Raw genomic sequence first — 17529 nt, 5'->3', positions numbered from 1 at the left:
CCAAGCCATTTTTTACATTAAAAAAACTAAAAGTTTTGCAAGTAAAAACAAGACATCTCCACTTTTGCAGATGGTGCCAAATTGTGCTGAAATGAGTCGTACTGTGCCAAAACACCTATGCCTTTACTAAAACCTCTGTAACTTTGCTTTAGTTTACATCAGCTGCATGAATCTTTGCACAGGTAATGTCCACAAGAGAGTTTAGGGTTCAAAAGTGTGTAGCCGTACTCATGGTATTTTAAAAAGGTTTATACATGGTATAATGCAGAAGAACTTCAGGCAAGGGGAATAAAAAACACCTTATGTTCCATCCTCATTATCTCTGAAACTATAGCAGCTGCTGTGATACATTTCTGACGGAACATTCCAAGTGTTAGCTTTATTCTTATACCAAGATTATTTAAATAAAGTTTGTAATTGCTGAGAAAATCTCAATTAGATTTGGGCATGTTATGTCGAGCACCAAGAAAAAACCTTGGGGCTTAAGAGGTTAAATTAACGCAGCTTTAATGTAAATTTACTTATTTCAAGGTAGAGTTAAAAGAAAACAGGAGAGAAGCAAAAAGATGTAAGAGGTTGGCAGGGAAGCAAATTAAAATACTAAATATAATCACTTAAAAACTTTTTCTACAGACTATGCCATGGAAATATTATAAATGACCAAACTTTAGCAGCACATTGTTATTTATGAGCAGCTGCAGAGAGTTCACTGCTGCTGAGGAGACTGGAGTCTGAAGCTTCAACAGAAAGACTGAAGAGGCAGGAAGCCATCGTTTGTGGATCAGTGTGTGTGCGGAGCAGAGACTCACCTGCGGTCAGGCAGGATGGGAACCCTCCAGCCTTTGATGAAGCTCAGGCTGCTGTCGGTCAGCTCCACCTGCAGGGGGAGTTTGGGCACCCAGACGGTGAGCTCCAGCGGCGCGCTCAGGTGCTCGTAGCTGAAGATGACCCTGGCGTTCATGGAGCCTCGCGTCTCCTTTCCGTTGACAAACACGTAGTCGCAATTCATGGAAACCTGTAAAAGATCACGGTCAGGTATCAGAGGCCATGTGAAGGTCACGTCAGAGAATCCAAGAGATCCACGATGATGTAAGGTGCAGTTTGGACCCACAGCTCAGCATTTCAGCAGAAAATGAACAGATATTCACTTCACCTAAAAGTAATTGCACTTTGGAAGTGTGCAGGTTTTCAGATACATATTTCCGGTTGTATAAAACATCTGAGCAAAGTAAAAACGCTGTGGAAACCAGAATAAAGCTGTTTATAAAAAGAAGCACACTGTAACGGTTTTCCTCTGGCTCAGTGTGGCTCCAGAGTGTGAAGTTTGTATTTACATTCCATCCAGGTGAATTGCCAACCTTGAGAAGAGATACGGAACAAATCAGTGAAAATCTGCTCGTGTCGGGTCAGAATAAAAACCCGCCGGATTTTCAGCCTGGGCAGAACAAAGCCGAGAACAATCACTGTAAACAAAATGCTCTGCGGCTGCGGGCTCTTCTCTAATCTCATTTGCATCCTTTATACAGTCAAAGAAGAGCTGCTAAGTCGCCCCGGCGTTTGTCGAGCTCGTGGAGAGCAAATCCAGCATTTCAGCCACGTCCCATCTCCACCGGCACCTCTCCTGCACTCATAATGATCTGCGGACAATTACACGCAACACAGCAGGAAAGGCTTTTAGGCAAACATGTCACTCCTCTGACATTTGAGTTGAACTTTGCTTACGCCACCTTCGGCTCATAAATAAACATGTTCACACGTTTCACCTTTCACGAGACATTCCTGTAATCTGATATCTGTTGTGTTGAATCGGCTGCTGAGGCTGAAACACATCGACTTTTCCAAATTTAACCTGAATCCATTTTTTGTATCAATGTAACCCCCCCCCCCCCCTTTGAATTATAACTAAAGAAACTGCATTTCCTGTGAAAACGCAGTGTGAATGCTTATTGCTGAAGAACTTGCTGAAAAACAGCTGAAATTAGCAAAAAAAAAACATGCTGAATTGTAGCTGAAATGGAAGAAGAAGCCTTAATTAGCAGAAGAAAGCAGAAAGAACAAGTTTTTGCTGAATTGTGTATAAATTAGCAGAAATGAGCACAAAAATTAGGAAATTAGCTAAAAAAAAAAAAGGTTAAATTAGTTTTACAAAGTAGCTGAAAAGTAGCTGTAAAGGCAGAAAGAAGATTAAACTACCAGAAGGAAGTGGAAAGAGCTGAAATGAGTTCAGAAAATGTGTAATTAGCTGAAAAGGCTAAATTTTTGCATAAAACAGCTAAATAGCAGCTGAAATAGCAGAATAAGCAGAAACTAGCAGAAGAAAGATGAAAGGAGCATAACAAGCTGAAACTAGCAGAAAGAAGTAAATTAGGTTGAAAGTAGCAAAACTTTAATTTATTTGAAAGCAGCTGAAATTTGCTCAAAAATGTAGCTGAAAAGGTAGAATATGTTTAAATCAGCAAAAGAAAACAGAAAGAACACACATTTGCCCAATTAGGATGAAATTAGCACAAAAAAGTGGAAATTATCTGAAACAAAAAGCTGAAATTAGCAACACCCCCCTCCCCCCAAAAAAGCTGAAGAGCAGCTAAAAATTTTCAGAATCAAACTTAAATGACCAGAAGGAAGTGGAGAGAGTACATTTTTGCTGAATTTGGCTGAAAAAAGTTGAATCGAGTATAAAAAAGGTAGAATTAGCCGACAAGGCTAAAATTAGCACAAAACAGCTAAATAGTAGCTGTAATAGCAGAAAATGCTGAAACTTGCAGAAATAAGCTAAAGGAAGTTAGAAGAAGTACAAAATTGTTGTAGTTAGCAGACGGAACATGAAAGGAGATCAAAACAGCTAAAAAAAGCTGAAAGTAGCGGAAAGTAGCTAAAAAAAGTTAAAATTTGCACAAGGAAGCTGAACGAAGCAGAACAAAATGTGGAAGGAGCAGTACAAGGTTGTAAACAGATCTAAAGATTTTTAAGGATGTAAAATGAGCTCAATTCATCTTTGAGGAAAAAAAATGTCAGAAAAGGCTAAATATTCCAAAAAGCTAAAGTTGCACCAATACCAAAAGTCCTAGCAGGATTGTCCTGAAAGAGCTGAACACTTCGATTCATGATTTGATGAAATAGTTTGAAAACTGCGGGACGAGAATCGCGTTGAAAGACGTACAGAAGAAAAAAGTATCAGAACAGAGCTTCATAAGAATTCACACAATAAAAACCACAGGCAGTCCCGTCTAAAACTGAATTATTAACTGCCTTGGATTTGAAGGGCTTTGCTTTTGGGTCTCCACTGAAGATTTATCTGGTGTTGGGCGGTGGTGAGTTTTGTAATCAGAGGATCTAATCTCTGGCGAAGGGAGGGGGGGCTGGCCAGTCTTCTCAGGGCTGGGGATTCATCACAACTTGGAGGTCTGTCTCATATAAATCCCCACATTCAGACAGAGCGGAGCTGAGGCGGGGCAGGGCTTCTACAGCCGACAGGCTTCCTCTCTGGCTCAGTAACGCCATTTTGCAGAGTTTGAGCCGATGTTTGAAAAATCTAGTCGTTTAAGGCTCAAGCTGATTAGCAGTGGTGTCCACCTTGAACTGGGTTGAATTCAAAACCTATCAAAACGTGTTCAGTGATTTATGAAATATTTTGCTAACGAACAGATGAATGGCTCCGTCTTCTCCTCCAGTGGCGAGTGATAAAGAAACAGACTGGACGCCACGCAAACACGTTGGTGGAAACGTGCCGCTTCCGCCGCAGCACCACTTCAGTCCCTGCAGCTCTAGCGGCTGATGAACTTGGCTGGCTAATTGCAAGTAAAAAGCTGTTAGCAACTCTGGGTATCAGTGGTCCTGCGGGGCTTGCTGAGGAGAGCTTTCACACACTGAGCCACCACATGCCGCCGCGCTGCTGCTAATGCTCTGTGGCATCCTGCACGACGCCAGCAGATTGCCTGGGTGGAGACATGCCGTCAGAACGAGCTCCGGTCGGGTTTAGTTGCAGGTCTCAGGGCGCAGCACGAACGACTGCTGGTGTTAATAAAGGTGCAGAAACCTCAGGGCTTCTCACACATTTATTCCATAACGTTAACTGAACTAATTTAACGAGTTAAGTCAGAAGCTTCTGTCTTTTAAGCGGCTAACGCTTCAGTTGTGAGGTGACCCCTCACGCTGGTGCATCACTGAGTTCTGGGTGAGTTCAGCCACGTTCTGCAGCAAAAAGCAGTTCAACTTTGACACTTTGAGTTGCATCTTTAGCAGGAAAAACGCATCATGCGAGCAAACCCTCAGCTGGTTATGTACATGAACAGTTTGATATGAGAGAAAAACAGCAGTTACTGGTTCCAACAGGCGCCCTGACTGTGTGAATCTTTATGAAGCATTCTCGCTGTTGTGATCCGTTTTTCTTCCGCACGTTGTTCGACGTGATTCTCGTCCCACAGTTTTAATTTATTTCAACAAATCATAAATTAAAAAAACAGTCAGCTCTTTCAGGACAATCCTGATCTGACTTTTGGTATTGGTGCAACTTTAGGTTTTTGAAATATTTAGCCTTTTCTGCCACTTTTCTTCTCATAGAAAATGAATTGAGCTCATTTTACATCCTTCAAATCTTTAGTTCTGTTTACAACCTTTTTCTGCTCCTTTCACATTTTGTTCTGCTTCAGCTTCCTTCATCCCAAAGTACAACAAATGAGATAAAATACCCAAACCTGTGGAGCAGACTGGTTTTAAATAATAAAAGTTAGAATTTAAACTGGGCTAACGTCTCTTTGGAGCCTGGATTTTATTAGTTTGCTCCTACAAGCTGAAAAAGGGTGCATAGCACAAAAACACTCTGCTCTCTGACATTTATTATAACTGTTGTTAGTGCAGAAAAACTTTGGACTGCAGCCGCCTGGAGTGTGCATGTGCAACTTCATACTTTGAGCATTTCACAGCTCCGTGGGGGGTTTCCCCCGAAAATCTCCACTCTGAGACCTGGATTCATAAACCTTTGGTTTCAGAGAGAATGAGGGCTGTTGTCGTGTAAATGAACGGCCGAAGGAAAAGTTGGTAGAGCTGCTGTGTCTCAGCGAGAAGTGTCGCTGGTCCAAATCCCGGCCCGGGATCTTTCTGGGTGGAGTTTGCATGTTCTCTCCGAGCTGCGTGGGTTTTCTCCCACAGACTAAAAACATGCATGTTAGGATGATTGGTAACTCTAAATTGTCCGTAGGTGAGAGAGAGAGAGTGAATAGTTGTTTGTCTCTATGTGTCTCTGTGATGGATTGGAGACCTGTCCCTGGTGTCCCCCGCACCTCTTGCACATTGACTGCTGGATATGGGCGTCAGTGACCCCGCGATCCGAAAAGGAAGAAGCGAGTAAAGATAATGGATGGAAGTTTAACTTACACAGCGTTACATGTGTCCTTCAATGATGTTTAAAGTGTTAGAGAAAACAGGAAGTCAGTCAGACTTCTGCAGCCACTTGGAGCCGTTTGTCATGTTAGGAGAGGGTTTTGTTCATCTTCTGCATGCACACAAGGACAGTTGCACACAAACACCCAGGAACTTTTAGATTGCACCAAATAAGATTGAATGCAACACGTGTTTCATTACTGATCCAACGAGGTTGCACTCTCGTCCCCTTAAAGGGGAGGAGTCTAGAGTCGAGTACGGCACTTCGTTTCCAGTTCCGGATCGCGGCGGGTCGGGACGAAGTCCAGCGCTGCAATAATTCTGTAACTTTTATCTGCCTTAATAGAAATTAAATGCGAAAACGTTATTTTTTTTCTGCTGTTCTTTGTGTCGGCTCGAGTCCTCGCTCCACACGGGAATAACGAGCTGGCTTCGAACGCTGTGGTCGAACGGCGATAACAGCATATTAATTCATTGGCAGATGAGACTTACACGTAACAGTGTCCAACATTAGAAGTGACTAGTTATAAAATAGACCAGTTCCCTTCGTCCATGGGAAATATTTCCCTATTGTCAAACATCATGATTGTGACTGGCCAAATGACTCGCGTTCCACCAAAGATGTTCTATTGTAGACATAAATTTAGTTGTTTCTTAAAGTCCAGTCAATGGGAAATGATGCCGTCTACCACACCCCTGACCCCCCATAAAACCCTCTTTAGCTCTAGATGATGCACATAAATTACATTTTGTTTGAAATCAGCAAATTTTGCCAAAAAGCAACAAGTTCACAGGTATGGTCACATGATTTCTAACTGTTGCAGCTACAGGTGATACTTGGTTTCCACGCGTTTACTTTTGTCAAACATGCAGAAGCAAACGTGAACTTCTCTCCCTTAATTTCAGAGTCCAAAACTCCCAACATGAATTAACTGTGGGCAAATAGAAGCGCCGCCCCCCCCGTGGCTCTCATCAACACCGCAGTCTGAGTCCAAACAGGAGTCTCGAACATCCCAGATCTTACGATCAAATGAAACGTTGAACTGAATGACTTGCCACAGCCTTCTGACAAACGGCGGCTCGGTTTAGAGATCACGTGTGCGTGTTTCAGATGAGCGCTGACATATGGTGAGACGTGCTGGGACCGTGTCGTGGAGTTGTTATGAAATTCTTCTTGGTGTGATGAATGCGTGTTTTCTTCCAGAGCAAGGAAACCAATGAGTTCATTCAGCTCTGTTAGCTAAATGAACCAGCCCCCATTAGCCCGTTGTCGGCGTTATTGATGATGATGAGGGTGAAAATCATCCGTTGTTGTGGGAAGCTGCGAGTTTAAAGTCTTTTGTTTGGATGCAATAAAGAACTATCATCACTTGATGAGGATACATGAGTTCTTTGTCAAACCGCTGCAGGTATTTTACCATCGTGATGAATTGTTTCCTTTCAGAGGATTGACGATGAACAAAACAAAATATAAATGTTTGCTTCCTTTACTTTAAAGTGAACGCAGAGTCCTACAAAAGGACACAATATATTATGAAATATTTTCATTTAAAACAAACAAAACCCTTTAGTTTAACATTAAACATAATCAGGTTAAAAATCCTTCAGTTTTCTGTTTAATCTCTGTCAACATTTTTTCATGTTTTTTTAGATGTTTAGTTTTATCTTGAACTTAAGTTTCTTGTTTTATTTTGTTAGTCACTTTATGATTAAATTCACTTCCTGTTTTTGTGTCACACCTGGTTTGAGTTTCTAATCAGCCCACCTAAAGCTGATCTGTAATTACATCCTTCAGTAATACCTCGTACAATAATCTGAATATAATTTTCATTTTTTTCACACATTTTGACAAAATATACTGAAATACATTCTAGACCAGGGTTACTCAACGGGCGGCCCGTGGGCCATTTCCGGCCCACAGGCGACTTCAATCTGGCCCACTTCATAAAAACATTTTTATTTTTTATTTTTTTTGTGGGGGGTGGACTTCTGGGTTTGGGTTTTGTTTATTGCATTTATGATTCAATGTAATAAAATAAACACATTTAAAAGGTAACGGATCATTGTAAATGCTGGTTACATAATGATTTTAATCGCTGGATGTCCGCCCCCCGAGCTGTTGGCTTTCAGAAACTGTGGCCCCCTGAGCAGTTTTGTTGAAAAGCTCTGTTCTAGACTATTAAAATACAAGAAGGGCTGGTTTAGCTAGGCTAATGTTTGTTCTGCCCATTTACAGTTTCCTCTCAGCTATTATTCATTTCAGCACTTGACTGAAGTTTGATGGCGACAAAACTGAAAATTATTTATTTTTTTTAAAGTTTGCTGATGACTCCGTCATCCTGTCTCTTCTCAGCTGTGATGACCCAGACCCCAGGCCTGTGGTCGGGGACTTCACTGAATGGTTGAGTCTTCCTTTTTAAAGTTAAATGTTTCCGAGACAAAGGAGATGGTCTTTGATTTTAGAAAAGATTCTTCAGTTGCAGCTCCTGTGGTCATTAACGGTGAAGCTGTCGAGGAGGTGCATCAATATAAATATCTGGGAACTGTTCTTGATGACAAACTGACCTTTGACCCCCATGTGAACCCACTTTGTAAGAAGGCCCAACAGAGAATGTATTTTATCAGCAGCTCTGTGGTTTAATGTTGATTCTACTTTTATGAGAATGTTTTATCGAGTTTCTTAACTTTTACCTTCATCTGTTGGTTTGGACTTTTAACATGCAGAAATAGAAATAAACTCTTGGGGAATGTCAGGATGTGCAGGAAAAACTGCTGGCATAGTCCTACAGAACCTCACTGACCTGCACAAGGTGAGGTCAGTGAACAAGGCCAGGCTGATTCTGGCAGATCCTGATCATCCTCTCCACGGTGAGTTCAGGTTGCTTCCATCTGGACGCAGGTATCTGCTGCTCAGATGTAGAATGAACAGACTGAAAAACTCATTCATCTCTGTAGAGATCAGGCTTCTCAACAAACAGTGCTGATTTCTGGTATTTTAATGTCTCAATGTCTAGTTCGGATGTTTTGTGTATCTACTGACTGTGAACAAATTGCCGCTTGGGAATAATTCAGACTCTTGACCTTGAACTGTGATAAAGACAGAAAAGCGATAAAACGTCTAAGTTTTGTATTTTTAGGACAGAGTGATAGAGGGAATGTGTAAAATATATATATTTTTTACATCTTTTTGTGTACTGGTTCTACAAGATATTTGTAAAAGCAAATACACATACAGATATGGTGGATAAATATGTTTGTGTGTTACCTGTTGTTCTGTCTGTACAGCACTTTGGTTGGCCTTGTCGCTGTTTTAAGTGCTCTATAAATAAATTGTTACGGTATGGTAAATATGACATAAATATTAATAGATCCAAAGGGTGTTAATTCGTCTGAATGACCAGATGTTTTTGAGTTACATCTTGTACTTTTGAAGATGCTAAATTTGGACCTGAACTAAAGGTAAATGTGTCACACCAACACGGAGGGCAACGCGCCGCAGAGAGCCTTCAGCAGGGTACAGTACAGGATGACCACAGGCGTGTGATGTGATGTGCACACACGGGCCTTATCTCTGGCTTCACATGGGTTACATGAGTCACAACGCCACGGGAGACAATGATCGAGGGGGGGTGGTCACTGCCATCCACTAAGGCCAGCAAATATGTCCTACCCTATAAAACACTGTCACACTTCAGTTTTTTCTGCTCTCTCCACCTTGTACAACAACGCTGCACACACACACAGGTCGGCTTATCTGCTACAGGCTCTTCACTGCAGCTTAGTTATTTCCAAAGAGCAAACTAAATAAATAAAAGTGACGGTAAAGAAAAATGACAGCATCTCACCTACTTTTACTCCCAGAGTTAGAATACAACAGCCTGTAGGCTGGCAAATATCCAAATGAGAGCGCTGGGCTCAAAATAAAGCTTCATTCAGCGAGGAAGTTCTTTTTGTTTAAATGCTGTCTGAGCGGCAGTTTTATGACACGAGGCCAGCAGGAGATGTGACGGGGTTTGAAAGAGACTTGGGCGTCTGCCGCACCAGTCAGGAGGGGCTCTCTGCAAAAAGAGGACAAACTACAACAAAGAGATGTGGCGTGAGAACGAGTGTGGTGCAAACAAAATCAGTGCAGCCTTAGACCTTCTCTTTTCTTTCGTTTTATGTTTTTTTATTTTTTTTATTGAACCGTCATGACTCATGCATTTCCTGGGCTTGAAGGGCTCTTTTTAAATTAGTCGAGAATGCTCAATGGCAGGATCGCCGAAGCAAGCCCACTCAATATCACACGGCTTGGCGCCTTGTCTTTAATGGATCATGAAAAATGATGAACGACGTGCTGAGGTCAGCCGTCCCACTGCAACACCTGTCCTGTTTGGTTTTTTTTCCTTTCTATTGACAGCACAACACAATAAGGCACAACTGGAGCGCCCCCCCCCCCGAAACACATCCATACACTGAGATGTATTGATCTGAAGTCTGCTATGACTCTAATTTATAATTGCATTTGTTCTCTCTCTCCCTCTCCCGCTCTCGAGCTTCTAAGTTATTAACTGCTACAGAGTGATGTACAAGAAGCCACAGAGAGTAAGGAAGCTAACATCAGAGTACACGAGGGGGAACAGGCCGAGCATACGCTGCGAGCTGTAAAGGAACCGAGAGGAGCCACAAACGGCTAACGTCAGTCGGTAAAATCCGCCACTTGACCTTCAGAAGCTGCTAAACCACAAAAACAAACCAAAGGTCAAGATTTCCTTGAAATAACTGAGATCACTAGACGGGTTTCACACCAGAATGTTGAACCAAGACTTCTTTTTCTTCTTCTTCTTCTTTCGGCTGCTCCCTTCTTCAGGGGTCACCACAGCGAACTGAGTCGCACGAAAACTTGGCAATTGTTCTTCCGCCGGATGCCCTTCCTGACACAACCACAGACCACTGTGTGGAGCAGAGAGCTGCCATCTAGGGCGCCCAGGGGTGCGGATGGTGGGGGTTAATGGCCTTGCTCAAGGGCCCAGAGTGGAGCAAATGAGGGCGCTTCATCTATCACACACACATTTGATGTTGTCAGTACTGGGAGTTGAACCAACGATCTTCCGATCACAGGCTCACCTTCTCCAACCTCTGCGCCACCACTGCCCTTTTAAACTAAAACCATCTCATGGTAAGAAATGATTAGTTATAGCTACTCCGGTCCAAACTTGACGACGACATTCACTATTCTGATCTTGCGTGATCTGTTAGTTTTTGACGGATGTGTAGGAAATGACTCTCAGCTACTACCACACCAAACCACTGTCTGAGATAATGACGGAGTTATGGTCCGTTTTGTGTTTCCTAATGTCATTTAGCTGTGGCGGCCATCTTGAATGTGGTTAACTTCTACAGTTGTCCATCCAGTAATTATTGACAGAGTTTAATTAGAATCCATCCTTTTTTATTTTTCATTTTAAGATTCTTTTATTTGTTTTTAAAAGTTTAAATGGTCTTGCTCCATCCTACCTCTCTGAGCTGCTTCACCCATACTCTCCTGCTCGGTGCCTGAGATCAGCTGATCAGCTGCTCCTGAAGGTGCCGAGGTCTAAGCGGAGGCTCAGAGGGGACAGAGCTTTTTCTGTTGCTGCTCCAAGACTGTGGAACGATCTCCCTCTTCCCATCAGACGAACCCCTTCACTGTCCAGTTTTAAAACTCTTTTAAAAACATATTTTTACTCCCTGTCTTTTAGCACACACTGAATTTTGCTCTGCACCGTTTTTATTATTATTTTTTTATTAATCTTAATGTTTTAACAACTAGTGTTTAAATGTTTATATGTACAGCACTTTGTGGCAACTGTGGTTGTTTTAAAGGGCTTTATAAATAAAGTACTATTATTATTATTATTATTTTAAAAGGTATTTTGCTAACAAACCTACACACAAAGGCAAAAACATTTTTGCTTTTGACTGTTGCCAATAAAATTCCCTTTCGGTCAGCACACTCGGTACAACATGAGTATGGGGGATTGCGCCCTCGTGAGACAAACCTGAAGAAGTTTCTTTCCAGACGCCTGTCAAGGCCAATGAGACTGCTGCGTGCACAGGAGGCCCCGCCCACCTGGGATATAGCGTGGTCTCATTTCCCTAATCTTTTTGCACTTCACCTCGCTTTAACCTGACTACAGGTGTGTGGCTTAACTGTCCGACTGGAGGTGAGCTTGCTCCCTGCCCCTGGCGTCGCTACAAGGTTCGATCCTGCTCGTTTAGCTGCTAACTCGTAGCATCTGCTAACCCCGTTGAGCTCTGGTAAGAGTCACTTTTCTGCCTTGCTGGCTTCTGGCCTGTTTAGCTTGCTAACCTGCCAAGTTCGCTCTTCCTTGTTTAGCCTTGCTAACGAGGGAGCGCGTAGGAACAGCACAGCTAACTTTTTGCCTGTTGAGCTTGCTGAATGACAAACTATTCTCTCTATCGCTAACATGGCGCCGGAGAAGAGCAAGAAGAAGCTCAGAGCCTCTAGCAAAGCTAGCAAGGCAGGAAGCCCTGGCTCACGTCCACGTGGGAGCGCTTGTGGCAAAAACATTTCTGCCTTGGACTTTGGCTGAGGGTTTAATTAATCTGACTTGATATAATCACGCCAGATAAGCTGCGATAATCTTGAACCAGGATGAACGAGTGTTAAAACGTAAACCGCTGACTCAGGGTGAAGGTGGTAATGTGTCTGAAAACTCAAATTCAGCTGCTGCTGTGTTCAAACAGTCCTACAGCCTTTAAATAAAACGTTGAAGTTGACTAAAAAGTACAAACTGAATTAACAGAAACGTTGCAATTGGTTGTCAGGTCCTCCAGTAGTTTCTCCAGTTCTCCTGCATTAAAACAATTTTTTTCCTCGTCCATTTGCTGCTGTCAGACACTCTGACTCTTTGTCAGGGAAAGGAAAAGTAAATTAGGTTCCTCTGGCTCCTCCTAGTGCTTCTCATGTGAGAATTCACGACCAGAAAAGAACCGGGAGGGATGATCTAAGCGGTGTAAATCACAGCAGCTTGTACAGATTACTGGTCTGCAGGATCCTCTGCAGGAAGAGGCTTCGGTGGTGGTCGGCTTAGAGACAAAAGTCTGGGGTGAGCGGGGTGAGACTACACACGAACGTTTGAAGCGGAGGTGTTTTAAAGAAATACAACAATTGACAATCAACATCATGTTTATACACCACTTATATCCAACACAACAGCTTTCACATTATTATTTTCCTGGTTTTCTTTTAGTGCTTAATGGGTTTTGCATTTTAGTTACTTCCGCAAACTGTGCTGTTTTAGCACAGAACATCTCATGAAACAGACAAACCTCTCAGTAATGATGTACATCTACAGCTCATTAACTTTTGGAGTCAACTTGGATGAAGATGGCCGCTACTGCAAAGTGACATAAAAAAAAAAAAAAAGCACAAAAATAGCTATAATTCAGCCAGACAGGTTTTGAAGCTGAAATTTGGCGTGGAAGTGGCTGAGAGTTATTCCAGTTACTTAATCTAAGAATTTACAGATTGTAATACAAAGCGGCATCGTTTTAGTTTTTAACAAGTCGTACGCCGACGTTCCTCGTTGCTGAGGGATTTGAAGAGTGAATGTTTGTGGTGTTCAAGATGAGTTTTTTTTTTTTTTAATGAAACTGAACAGAGAATAAAGTAAACCTTAAAATTTTTGATGCAAGATGTTCAAGTAGGTAGGAGTTACACTGTTTAGAAGAGGGGTATTTTTTATTTATTTTTTGCTTATCCAAGGCAGCACAGAGCGAGAGATCCTGGAGTGAAGGAGCAATTTTATCCTCGTTAGGTGCAATGGTGGAGCCGGGGGGTGGCCACTGGTACCTTGGCCATTATAAAATATTCTTAGGTCATTCCAATCATTTGAGGAAACTATACTTTTAGATAATATAAAAACTACCAAGTATAGTTTTCTCAAATGATATGGATTGTTAGTTGACATTAGAGCTGTCATTTCTTACCCAAACCTGGAGCCCAGCCCCAGCCGACCCGGATTAGAGCCGGGCCAGGCCGTAATAATGTGCTTAATGTGTTGGTGTTGGGCTTTCATTGCGCCAGCGGACGCGTGCGGCTGACGATCCAATTATATGGCAGCATGGATTGCCATACAATCACCAGCCGCATGCGACCATTTGACCGCGTGCTGACCGGCCTTGAAAGAGGTAAAAAGTTCAGTTAAGCTTCAGATGGACTACTGCCAGCGATCCATCAGCCCAAATGGACGTTCATTCAGCCACTGAACTCAGCGGACGCGCACGGCCGACGACCCAAACAGGTGAGATCACAAAATATCAGACATGTCAGAGCAGGGTCCATGTCTGAATAATGCAGAATGCATGCAGAAGCAGGGATTTAATGCCCTTTGACGGCCATGAAAGGACAAACACCCCCTCAGCTCAAACCTTCTGCCTCCTTTACTCAGCTGCAAACGTCCGCCGATCATTAATAACTATATAAGTAGTCAAAGCTTAATGAAAAATGTCTGTTTTTTTTTCAGATTTGGACCTGTAATTACTGATGAGTTGTCAGGTTGGGTGGGGTTCGGAAGGGATTGTTACGGGCTGGGTCAGATTTTTTGGGCCCAAATGCAACTCCACTTTATATACATAGCTGGTGGCAGCCATCTTGGCTTTTGAAGTGGCAACACACACACCAAAATGTCGGTACCTCTCTTATTTTTCACTTATCATGCGCTCAACAAGGATGGATGGATGGTATTCTCGATTCCTCCTCTCCGGTCTGCAACAAGGGACAAAAATTTAATCTAGCTAGTGTCGTCCCTGCAGCAACTGTTTTTGCAACACTATCGGCAGAAACTTTCTGATAAATCAAACGATTTTACAAAATGAAGACTGGAAGAATCATTCGTATGTACCCAACTTTTAGAAACATTTGTGCTTTTAATATGATGCCATAATTTTATAAACAGTGCCAATGTACAGCACAAGAGACATTTTACTTAAAACCCAAGAAGAAATGTTTAAATTAGTAAAATGGGTTTTGATTAACGTTTCTGTCTCCAAGTGAGGCTGAGGAATGAAGGTTCTGGTTAACAGTTTTTCAGCAAACCTCCAGGTTTTGGAGGGATGATTTAAAAAAGTGCTTCAGTTTTAGAGTTTTTCTTTAAGCTAAAGGGAGAAATCTTATGAGCCAAAAGTGGAACCAGATGCAGACTGCACTGTTTGCACTGTTGCATATTTGAATATATTAACATACATTATTCATCACTGACTTCATCTTTTTCTCCACCATCACTTTCATTAATTTCAACACTATGACACATCACTACGCTCCATACCAACAGCCTTCAAATAAAATTCAGTGAGGTCGGCTTAAAGGAATATTTCTGTCAAAAGTCCAATATGTATATTTATATATATGCTTTAAGTTCTTTTGAGCTATGCTAGATTTCTTCACTCACTTTATAGTTTTTTCAGCCTGTACCTTTTTGTAGGCCTGCATCAGAAACAGCCAGCCAGATACCGTATTTTTCAGACTATAAGACACTTAAAATCCTTTAATTTTCTCAAACATCAACAGTGAGCCTTATAATCTGGTGCACCTTATGTATCAAAACATACCCGTTCATTGGTATTGCGCCTTATAGTCCGAAAAATACGGTACACTAATTAACGTAAATGCTAGAGCAAACTATAGAAGAGCATCAACAGATAAAATGAATTACCGTAAATGTAGGAAAAGTTGCACCTTACAAAATTAGTTAACATGAATTGCAAGAAAATCTGTACTGCCTAAAATGGGTGAATGTACAAACAGGGAAAATGTGTGCAAGTAAAAGCATACATTTAAAAATATACAATTCTCTTGAACAAAATATGTGTCCAGATCTGGTTCTGGATCTGGATTACAGTCCTCTATTTAGAGACCCCTACTTTATAGAGTGACACCATTAGCCTATAATGGAATCAGTTATGACTGTGATTGTTCGGAGTGCAATAAAAACGACCAACACGGTGTCTTAATGCGCTCTGCAGCTTGTTGAGATCTCAGTTTAATTTATTTAATCAACAAACTAGACTTGACGTTGCTCTCTGGCGCTGGATTCCCCTCAAGCACGAGCGATGATTGCTCTGCATCCTGGTGTGGCATTTCCCTGCCACCATCGAACTCAAGTGAACCAGAAGAGACATTCAGCAGAGCACGTCGGACAAGGGGTGTCCCCAATGGACCAAGGGGTGTCCCCAATGGACCAAGGGGTGTCCCCAATGGACCAATGGGTGTCCCCAATGGACCAATGGGTGTTGCAGTTATAAAAGCATCTTAAGGAGCTTTTATAGTTCGTTTGTAACCTTACTGATTTGTGTGTCGAAGCTTACAGTATCTACCTTCACAGGTGTTGACTGAGGCAAGAATCAAATCAGGAACACATATGAAGCAGCTCAAAATGTATTTTTTATGCCTCCCTGGTGATGTGCTGTGGAGGGTTAAAGAGATTACATTTACCCTGAGTTACATCTTGTCCCAGAAACGGATGACTGTACCTTTACGATGTCTTCATTAGAAGACTTGCACTGCACGAAGGCTGAGACGTCCGTGACGGCCCCGTTCATCTCTATGGAGACCATTTTGACGGGAATGGCCACAGTGCGCCCGGTCAGAATGGCCGTGTTGATGATCTCGGTGTCCTGCAGAGGTAGAAAAATAGACACGGCCTTTATGTAGCAGTGAGAGGCGGGGAGTGATTTTCTTTTATATTCTCATCAGCATTGCTGAGGTCCATGTTTAAACTCATTATCGTCACGGCCCCCGTGTCGGCCAGGTGACACTGTGCCGGAGCAGAACTCATTTCTGTGTGCTTAAATGTCTCTCATTGGATTTCATCAACTGACATTTTCATTTCAAGAGTGCTTTTTTTTCCTCCCAATGAGTAAGAGGAGGAAACTGAGACGGGGATGGAAAGGACAGAAAAGTCATACCTTTTTATTTTAATCATTCTGGAAAGCCATTTGTGGTCCTATGAGCTTAAATTTCAGGCTAAAATGAAAAAAAGCAAGACATTTAATATACTGCTGTTCAGACTGAGGTATTTAATCTTTATATGATTAGAGTTTTAGCACTTTAGCCTCAAATCAAGTTCAGATGGTTCACATTGTCTCATTGTGTTATAACTTTCCTTTACTCGCTCAAGTCTTTTTTTCAGTCATTGCACAATTTAACGCATTGGAAACTTAATCAGGCTGAAACAGCTAAAACTCATTTAATGAATGAACAAACAAAAGCCATTTTTAAAATACATCATTAAAGAAATGGGTCTAAAAGAAACAGAAGAAAGAGAAATGAATTGATATTTTAGAAGAGTCTTCTGGCATCAAAGGTTTGGGATAGGATCTCTTTAGCCTAAAGTTTAGGTTCTTCTAAAGAACTAAGCTTGGCGTTTATCAACCCAGACTCTCAAATAGCAACAAAGATATTGGCTAACAGAGTCATGTGACATACAGTAAGTCTTGCACTGCAATAACAATCCTCTCTCATCCATCCATCATCTTTTACTCGCTTCTTCTTTTTTGGATCGCGGGGGGTCACTGGTGTCCATGTCCAGAAGTCACTGTGTGAAAGGTGGGGGACAACCTGGACAGGTCTCCAATCCATCACAGGGACACATAGAGACAAACGAGACAAACAACCATTCACTCTCGCTCTCTCTCACACCTAGGGACAATTTAGAGTTACCAATCAGCCTAACATGCATGTTTTTGGTCTGTGGGAGGAAACCGGAGTACCTGAGAAAAGCCACGCATGCACGGAGAGAACATGCAAACTCCACCCAGAAAGGACCCGGGCCGGGATTTGACTCGGTCACCTTCTCGCCGAGAGGCAACAGCTCTACCAACTGCGCCACCGTGCTGCCCCAAACAGACAACTATTAATTAAATGTTGCAAAACACTAGCTAAAAGCAGCAAAATGATAGTTAAAAGCTAAAAATAAAAAGGTAACAAGAAGTTAAATGTAGTAGAATGGTAGCTAAAAGCTAACAGAAGCTGAGCAGTAGCTAAAAGTAAAAACTGTAACTACAGTAGTCCCTCGTTTATCGCAGGGGATCCGTACCCTGAAGCCCCGCAATAAGTGAAAAACCACCAAGTAGGAATAGTAGTACAAGTAGTAAGTAGTAGTTTAT

The 17529-nt window shown here is 42.1% G+C and overlaps 1 protein-coding gene across 1 annotated transcript in view; it reads right to left on the bottom strand.

Annotated features, from left to right (window-relative positions):
* Nucleotides 1–17529, bottom strand: part of tmem132e (transmembrane protein 132E) — a gene marked incomplete at its 5' end in the record, with an annotated part of 183306 nt that overhangs the window by 39744 nt on the left and 126033 nt on the right. Inside the window, 2 exons of the mRNA XM_037688218.1 lie at nt 810–1015; nt 15895–16038. Coding sequence (XP_037544146.1) covers nt 810–1015; nt 15895–16038 — 350 coding nt within the window. The remainder of the gene's footprint in view (nt 1–809; nt 1016–15894; nt 16039–17529) is intronic.

The sequence above is a fragment of the Nematolebias whitei genome, chromosome 14 (assembly GCF_014905685.2).
Source record: "Nematolebias whitei isolate Nwh7 chromosome 14, NemWhi1, whole genome shotgun sequence".
In the NCBI taxonomy this organism is placed as follows: domain Eukaryota; kingdom Metazoa; phylum Chordata; class Actinopteri; order Cyprinodontiformes; family Rivulidae; genus Nematolebias; species Nematolebias whitei.
The sequence above is the reverse complement of the archived record's forward strand: the minus strand, read 5'-3'. Positions and strand labels throughout refer to the sequence as shown.